General features: G+C 36.5%; 1 protein-coding gene across 2 annotated transcripts in view; it reads left to right on the forward strand.

Annotated features, from left to right (window-relative positions):
- LOC117168046 (surfeit locus protein 1) overlaps positions 1-9,703 on the forward strand; it is a 136,340-nt gene that overhangs the window by 88,543 nt on the left and 38,094 nt on the right. For both annotated transcript variants that reach the window (XM_033353389.1, XM_033353388.1), the window contains exon 4: positions 5,389-5,562. In XM_033353389.1, the coding sequence (XP_033209280.1) occupies positions 5,389-5,562 (174 nt within the window). The remainder of the gene's footprint in view (positions 1-5,388; positions 5,563-9,703) is intronic.

The following is a 9,703-nucleotide window of genomic DNA, read 5'->3' on the forward strand; positions in this document are numbered from 1 at the left end:
ATTTATTATGATTTGTTATGCGACTATTGTGTGAAGATATGAGTGTTAACGACTAAATTATCACTTAAATCCCAAACAAGGGAATATTGTGGCAAAATGTGTGATTCGAATAATGCCACGAGTAAAATATGCTAATGGGCGGTAGTTAACTCTTGTAAGACATGGCGAAGAATTTCTCGACTGTTATTGGCGAAATAATAAGAACGCCAGAATGACGAAAAAATTGGTTCGGTCCCGAAACCTTCATGATCACGAGGGAAATGTATCTTATAGGTAACTAACGGATTAAAAGTGTAAAAAGGAGTGTATTTGTGTAAATAAGAGTGTGAGCGCTGAAAGAAATGGTTCTGCTTTCAGTGTGGTTTCTTTCTTAGGCTTGAATCACGTTAGGGGACCTCCCCACTCATTTAGAAATATTTTATATCTCTTTCTACGATGCGGTGGTTCAATTGCGCTCAATATCAATAACACTTTTTTACGGTTGCACATGCGAATTCGAATTTTTATTTTTTATATTAAATACAATTTTGCTTATGATACAGTTTTAAGCGTTATCTTTTCTTGTTAAACTGTGTGGAAGAATGTTCTTTTTTAAACCTTTTCCAAGGACAATTTCTATTTTACTTGTTTTAACCGTTTGAGAACCATATACCTGTCCATTATAAATCATGATTTGATGTTCTTAAATTTGTTTTTTAAAGTACATGTCGCATTACTGAACCAAAATACTGCCTTTGATCTGCCAATGAACCTATCCAGTACATTTTTTATTTTATCGAATTATTTCGTTTATTCATTTACTAAAAAATTAAACTTCCAGGTGCCATTTTGAATTTAAAACTTTTCCTTTGTCAAAAATTTCAGTTATTTTATAATATTTAAAAAATCATAAAATTCAAAATATCAAACATTAATTCTCTATAATCAGATATCTAAATTTTTTTCAAATACATATAAAGTTTATGTTATACTTTATTATTTCACTATTTGACTTATTGACGAAAAAAATAAGAATTGCTCACCTGATTTGTTCAATCATAACTTTCATTACATTTTATCTGTCATTCATGTTAAATTCAAATAATTTTGAGCTGACTTTAGTTGTGGTCAGGAGGCTTCGCCCTATTGCTCCAATAGAATCATCATCCGCATCCGTCATCCGCACTATACACGTGTAGCATTCAAAAATATCAAAATGGCGGATATAGTTAGCGACGACATTTAATGTGTGTTGAATCTGAAAAATCTTAAGGATAGCTTTGACAGAAAATAACCTAAAATACTTATGCAAAACCGTATGTGGCAATATATTTGTACCATTGCGATAAACAGACCTAATATGCTAGACTGACAACATAATATCGATGCCAGGTAAATCCCAAATGCTACAGAAAAGTTAAATCAAGAACACAATAACCTGCAAGCCCTAAGCCCCAGGAAGGATAACCCGAGATCGCAATAACCTGCAAGCCTTAAACCCGAGGAAGATAAACCAAGAACAAAATAACTTGCAAGCCCTAGACCCCAGGAAGTTTAGCCCGAAATCGCAACAACTTGCAAGCCTTGAACCCCAGGAAGATTGAGCCAAGAATACAACACAACAGCACTCCTAGCGGCTATTCTCTGTTCGACAGTCGTCTTCAGAATAGTTGGTGAGGAATAATTCAGGTGTTTGTCTCCAGCGGCTATTCTCTGTCCGACAGTCCTCTTCAGAATAGTTGGCGAGAAATATTTTCAGGTGTTTGTCTCCAGCTGCTATTCTCTGTCCGACAGAACTCTTCAGAATAGTTGGCGAGGAATAATTCAGGCTTTTATCTCCAGCGGCTATTCTCTCTCCGACATTCCTTCTCAGGATAGTTGGCGAGGAATATTTCAGGTGTTTGTCTCCAGCGGTTATTCTATCTCCGACAGTTCTCTTCAGAATAGTTTGCGAGGAATAATTCAGACGTTTGTCTCCAGCGGCTATTCTCTGTCCGACAGTCCTCTTCAGAATACTTGGCGAGAAATAATTCAAGTGTTTGTCTCCAGCGGCTATTCTCTGTCCAACAGTCCTCTTCGGAATAGTTGGCGAAGAATAATTCAGGTGTTTGTCTCCAGCGGATATTCTCTCTCCGACATTCCTTTTCAGGATAGTTGGCAAGGAAATTTCAGGTGTTTGTCTCCCGCGGCTATTCTCTCTCCGAAAGTCCTCTTCAGAATAGTTGACGAGGAATATTTCCAGGTGTTTGTCTCCAGCGGCTATTCTTTCTCCGACTGTCCTTTTCAGGATAGTTTGCGAGTCTTTTTACCCGACATAATTTGTACTAATAGCAGTTTATTCTATAATAGTATTTCTGTCATTTATATCTTTTTCTGCATAAGTGTGCTCTCTTAATAGCTTTTTACATTGTATTTTTGTACTCCTTGTATCAATAAACTTGATAAATTCTGTTATCTCTGTGGTAAATACGAGATTGGAAAAGATCGAAGACGGCTCACTGATATTATCAAGCAAAAAATATGAGAATGTTACAATAAAGTTATGCACAACTACTATAAGAATTGGGTTCCAACATCTATTTGTAATTCTTGTCGCTGGAATTTGAATCACTGGGAAAATATTAAAACAGAGGTTGTTATTGAGCCAGTCATGTGGCGTGAGTTCAAAAGTCATGACATCAAAGAGAGGTCTCATTGAAAGATCTCACAATCCTGTCATTCCATCGAGCTCACATATTATGGATGTTGAGCCTGTTATACATTGTGCTGAGAGTGAAAAGTCCGATGATGATGATGATGATGATGATGATGATGATGATGGATGATGGATGATGGATGATGGATGATGGATGATGGATGATGATGATGAATGTAAGGATAAAGCTCATAATGGAAATCCTCAACTTTACAATAAAAATAATTTAGATGATCTCGATAGCGATTTGAGTCTTCCTGAATACCAAGCTGAATTATTGGCTTCAAGACTACACGAAAAAAATTTGTTACTACCTGAAACTAAAATCACTAGCTACAGAAATAGAGAAAGGGAATTTTAGCCATTTTTTTCTATGGAAAATTCCGTTGTGTTTTGTAATGACGTGAAAGGTCTAATTACTTTGTGTGTAATAGGGGAGTTCAAACCAGAGGACTGGCGGCTGTTTATCACTTCTTCCACTGAAAATCTCAAAGCTGAGTTATTGCGCAAAGGAAATAAATATGCTGCATTTCCGCTAGGTGATTCTACCGTTTTGAAAGAATCATATGAGACTACAGAAAATTTGAAATTGGACTACAAATCTCACAATTAGTACGTTTTCGGTGATTTCAAGATAACCAATATTTTAACTGACTTACAGTGAGGAAATGCAAAGAATCCATGTTTTTTCTGTCTGTGGGATAGTAGAGCCCGCGATCAACATTGGACGAAAAAAGATTGGGCAATGAGATCAGAGTGGAAAATTGGTTCACATAATGTTTTGAATGAAAGCCTTGTTGAAAGAGAAAAGGTTTTGCTACCACCGCTTCATATCAAATTGGGATTGATGAAACAATTTGTCAAAGCATTAGATGTGTGTCTGTGAAAACTTGTTGGGGAATAATGCTGAAAAAAATTTCAAAACTATAGTATCTACTATGTTAACAAACTTCAAAAAATTAGGATGTCGGACGAGCTTAAAAATACATTGCTTATTTTCTCATTTGGACTACTTTCCCAAAAAGGTCGGAGCATTTAGCGAGGAGATGGGTGAAAGGTTCTACCAAGGTTTCAATTTTGAGAGCGACATTACCAAGGTCGCTGGGATGAGAAATTGATGGCAGACTATTGCTGGTCATTGAAGAGAAATGATAACTCAAATGACCGTAAACGAAAAAGTCTCAATCGATCAATAGAATAGAAACGTGATCGTTCGCATAAGCAAAAAAGGCCCGAGTAGTCAGCTTACACGTTATTCTGCCACGAGAGTGGAAGTCTGCAAAGATCTTGGATCAACCTGTCTGGGGGTTATCATGTTGACGAAATATAGGGTCCTGCGTCCGGGGCATGACTTTTCTGGGGTTCAGAAGTAACTGTTCTCTGGTTTTCTTATCTGGGGGTAATGCGACTATTGTGCCGGTGGCTTATGGAGTTTTTGTGTTCTTGTGTTAACCTTTCTCGGGTTCAAGGCTTGTAGGTTTTTGCGATCTCGGGTTAACCTTCCTGGGGTTTAGGGCTTGCAGGTTATTGTGTTCTTGATTTAATGTTGCTGTAGCATTTGGGATTTACCTGGTAATGATATTATGTTGGCAGTCTAGCATATTAGGTCTGATTATCACAATGGTACAAATATATTGCCACATATGGTTTTCCATAAGTGTTTTAGGTTATTTTCTGCCAAAGCTATCCTTAAGATTTTTCAGATTCAGTACACATTAAATGTGAGTTCGATCCATGTTTTATATTATGTTATGCGATATTTGATAGCTTGCTGTTTATAATTCGACGCTAACTATATCCGTCATTTTGAATTTTTGGAATGCTACACGTGTAAAGTGCCATCTGGACGTATCACATGACAAAATAGACTTTACACGCAGAAAATCAAATGAGAGTTTATTGTTAAACCTCGCAGATATTTTTTCATGTAAATCAGTATCATCTGAAACTTGAATTTTCTAAAATTCAAAGAAAGATGTCTCGACTTGTAAAAATCCGTTTCGATAAAGTGGGTAGTGGTTTTCATGTAGAAAATTGTAAGAGTGTAGCTTTCTGATGCCTTACCCAGATGTGAGCAAAGCTCAAACATAGCGAAAAATCGTGTTTTTTTGGCACTTCTAGGTTAGGATATCTCGGAAACCTAGAGTGATGGAGCAATTCTGAGTTCAGATTCGGATTTAGCGCATCAAATTTCTTTGGGTGCACCAGGTCCGGTCTGTGGGTGTGAAAATGTGTTGGCCTGTAATATAGAACGAATTAACCTAACCTCGAATTTCAGACTTGGTAAACTTGTAAATCATATCTTTGTTACACTCCTAAGTATATAATATATTATTATGCAACTTACGCACTTTACAGTCACCATACTGTCGAATTTTCAATATAAATTTTATAAAAAATGGTATGCGTATGCGTGGGTGTGGTTAGAAGGAAAATTTATGGAATTAACACCATAAAATAAAATGTAAAGAAACACCTAAATATAATTCGGATAACTCCATATATCTTAAATGGGTTCTGGTTTTAGTATCGATAACCAATTACCGATACCAATTACAAACTACCGCATTTGTAACATAATTATCTTACTACGCGCACGTGACTTTGTGGGTCTTTAATGTATCACCGTCTAAACTTCAATCTTTTCTAATTTTCAAGGAAAAAATTATGAAGAAAATGTTCGTAATTTCTTTTTCTATGTAATTCTGTTACAGCCTAACAATTTTAGTAAATCGTGGTTGGGTACCAGGACAATATAGAGATGCTACAAAAAGGTTATTGGGTCAGATTGAAGGCGTCCACGAAATTACTGGAGTTATACGATTAAGTGAAAAACGGCCTACGTTTGTACCTAAAAATAAACCAAAGGAAAATATCTGGTATTATCGGTATGTATATTATTTGTATATTTAAAAAGAAAATAACGTTAAGGGCATGTGACACAGATAAATACTTATATTACCGACCTCACTTTATCAGTTCACTCAATCTTTTTTTGAACCTAAGAACTTTTTTTGTAAATAAAATATCGAGCTGAAACTTTGGAAAATGTATTAAAGTACAATAAAGTACGTTTAGGTACTGCATTTTTGGTAGGAACTTCACTGAAAATTATTTTATTTTTTTTCTGAACCTCAACATTTTTTGAACGTTCGCACTTTTTTTATACATAAAATATCGTTCTCAAACTTTGAGAAATGCAAGAGCCGAAAGAAAACTACGTTTAAGTACAAATTTTAATAATAAAAGATGTAAAAAACATATATTTCAACTATCAATTCCATCGGCATCAGCCGGTAACGTTGCACATGAAAATACGAATCCTGACGGCCACTAGACGAGGCTCTAGAGGATTCGTATTTTCGTGCACAACGTTACTGGCTGATGCCGATGTAATTGATAGTTGAAAATTTTTTTTACATCTTTTATTATTAAGCTTTGTACTTAAACGTAGTTTTCTTTCGGCTCTTGCATTTTTCAAAGTTTGAGACCGATATTTTATGTATAAAAAAAGTTCGAGCGTTCAAAAAATGTCGAGGTTCAAAAAAAATATGAAACAATTTTCAGTGAAGTTCCTACCAAAATGCAGTACCTAAACATACTTTATTTTACTCTAATACATTTTCCATAAATACTATTTAATTGCTCATAATTTTATCGACAGGAGATAAAAATGGTTCTTTATTATTAAACTTTATCATATTTTTTCGAAAAGTAAGGTTAAGATAAAGAAATTATTTTAACAGTGTGACGAAATATCCGACTAATAGTACAAATTTCAATGTCTAGTTAATTATGAAAACTTTTCAAACTTCTTTTGCCAATGTTGAAGAGTAGCTCTTAAATTTTTACAATGTATCTCGTGAGTTTAAACTTTCTAAAAAATAATGTCCAACTAAATTTTAAAGGGTTCAAACTAATCCACGGAAATTGAGCGATATTCAATTTTATTCTATAACTTACGAACTATAAGATTTAGAAGATAACTTTGTAGCAGGGATGCTACAACCGTTGATGGTGATAAGGTGTAGAAAGTGTTTCGATGTCCACGTCGGTGATGATAGAGGTCCCCCTGGGCGATGGCCAGTAACCTTCCTCCAGGATAAGGCTCTTAAATGAGAGAAACTCGGGACACAAGATAACATCGAATTAGCGTTTGGGTCTGTGACACAACAATGTGGAGATAACATAGGCCCAAGCAAGACCGCGCGAGGCCGTTTCCCAGTAGAAATTCTATTACAAGTTTTAGAACTAAACTTGATTCCTTTAACTTGGTCTATCAAAGATTAAACTGTTTAAATTATCTAAAAAAAGATATTGAAAGTGATTGGGTTTAATCCTTTTTTTATGGCGTTAAATATTACTCCATGGTTCAATATTTATCAAACAAAGCAATTTGGGGATTTTAATACAAATACATAAGTACTATATTTTTACGTACAGCAGGATCGTAAGTTGAAATTAAAAACCGTATTGATCCATCAACTACGGCTTGAAGAGACTAAACTCAACAGGCTAAAATATGATTTAAAGCGATTTCTCGTTTTAAACTAAATCTAGGACTTCAAAACAGAGATGAGGATAATCGTCGAAAATTCAGATAACCACACAATTAATTACAAATTAATTGAAATAAAAATAACTACCATTTAAAAAGTTGATTAAAAATACAGAAATTTTAAAAGGATTCTGTTTCTTAATTGCTTTCATTGTAAACGACTCCGGATTAGCATTGGAACTTTTCAAAAGATTGAATTCCTAGTTTTTAGGGTTTCGTAGGAAAACCCTAATGCAGTGCGTAAAATGATTGCCCGTTACCTTACCAAGCGCAAAAACTATTAGGTTTAAGAATTTCATATTTTGCATGGAGACGTGTTTCACGTGTCTTATGCGTGGAAAATAACTTAGAACACTAAAAAAAACATATCCTAGCATTGCTAAGCAAATACATGAAAATTGAGACATTTTAATGAAAATGAATCGGTTAGTATGAATAGGATGGAAAATAGTTCCTCGGCCGACCACTTTTTTTAAATTGATTGATCACATAAATCCTGGGCTAGTGCATAGTGAATGGGCCTCGCGAATTCCTGTGTCTTGATATTTCTTAGCATTGAACCTAGAAATCTATAATATAATTCAAAATATAAAAGGTAACTGTTTTTAATAATAATTTGTAATAATTACTCATGGTGATCAATAATGAAAGACATACCGTTTTCTAAATAAATAACGCAGATATACCGTTGGACAGGTGGTTACCATCTGTTACGGACTTAATACGATAATCCCGCAAAACTCTCGTATACCCCGAGGACACGAAATGACCCAAGGAGGACCGCCTTCTGCATTTTTCCCGCAAGAGTCTTAGCATCTCGTTGACACGCAGGGATGCTTTTGAGGTTATGATTCGGTGAAAGCTTGGCACCTCCACGATCGCTGATACTATGGACGATTAGCTTATAAGAATATTGCTGGTATAACCGTCGCTATGTATAACCTTGACTATGATGTTTTAGTCAGCTGGTGCCGAAAATTCGATAACAAACATGGTTCGTTTCTCGATGTCAAGGAGAACTGTGTCAGGCCGTGAGTGCGTAACAGAAACAATTAGCGAGAATATGAAGTTACAGTATATGCGGCTATTTGCATTCTCGACAATTGACTCGATTTCTTTGGGAGCATTTAGTGGTGCGGTATTAAGGCTAGTGCCATAAAAGTGACAGAGATGGTAATTAGGCACTCTTAGTATCGCATTTTGCCTTTGGATGTAGGTTATTCCTGCATGAGTTATACAACTAGATATTATGTGTCCTAGATGCTTGCGGTGTGCATGACACGCTCTGCAACTATCTTCGGGAATATCTTGGATGAAAAAGTGGCGTCGCTATGTTAAAGTGGAAATAACACCGCCTTGACATGACAAAACCGTACCTGACTTCCATCCGGGCGATTTAAGGAACGTAAACGTAAGCTCACATGTTATCGACTGATCCTCCACATTTCTGTGGAACAGACCGTGCATCCTCTTGTCGAGAAGCTATTTACTGAAGTTTTTCTCCTGTGCTTTCTTAAATCGGGCTTTCAGGAGTGAGGACTTGAGATAGATAAGATTTGAAGCATTTTGCTCACCCCTGATATAGAAGTGAAGGTAAAATGTTTCAGCAGCTTCCTCCGCCGCTCTACACGGAAACGCTCCTTCGCCCACCTGTTCTTGTACCTAGAATAATCCTGTTGTAATGACACTCAAGATTTAGTATTCTGCGACCACCTTGACGGCGTAAGATGTAAAGTCGCGGAACAGAAAACTTAAGGTGCATGCTTTTGTTCATGTGCATAACTTCTCGTGTCCCGGTATCAAGGAATCTGAGCTCATCATTCGTCCATGGAACTACTCCAAGTGAATAGCATGTTCGTTGCAGATACTTTGTTCCTCACCGACAGTTCGAACGATCAAATCCTTTATAAATCTCACATCCTGAATGCGGATATGTGGCACGCCCAGGTATGTATACGTCTCTCAGCGCGAAGGTGTCGTAAAGCGCTTCCATCGAGGATTTCAGGGTCGTCGGGGATGCCTTTGAGATTTTTTCGCTCTAAATAAACCTTGGCGCATTCTTTTAGCCGAAAATGCATTCCAATATCCTTAGAGTATTCCTTGACAATCTCTAGATCTAGATGTACTCGCTCTTTATTTTTAGGAGCGATATTAAGATCATTTATGTAAAATACATAAGTAACCTTACATTTTCGATCTCCACGTTTGCCGCAAAAGTACCCTTCGGAAATGCGAAGTTCGAGAGATAGTGGTAATAATGTAAGGCAAAAGAGGAGTGGGCTTATGGTGTCGCCCTCTAAGACACCTTACTGAAAGGTGACGCTGTTAGTTGTCACGCGATGTTTTCCAGATGAGATAGTAAATCTGGTTAAAGTGGGACGATGGTCGTGGGGGATAAAGCGTAGGCTTTGGACCCACTCCTTCGGCTTGCGGGTTCGATTCCCGCCTCGCACTCTGGAAGAGTCTCGGTG

Source organism: Belonocnema kinseyi, chromosome 2, assembly GCF_010883055.1.
Source record: "Belonocnema kinseyi isolate 2016_QV_RU_SX_M_011 chromosome 2, B_treatae_v1, whole genome shotgun sequence".
NCBI classification, from domain to species: Eukaryota; Metazoa; Arthropoda; class Insecta; order Hymenoptera; family Cynipidae; genus Belonocnema; species Belonocnema kinseyi.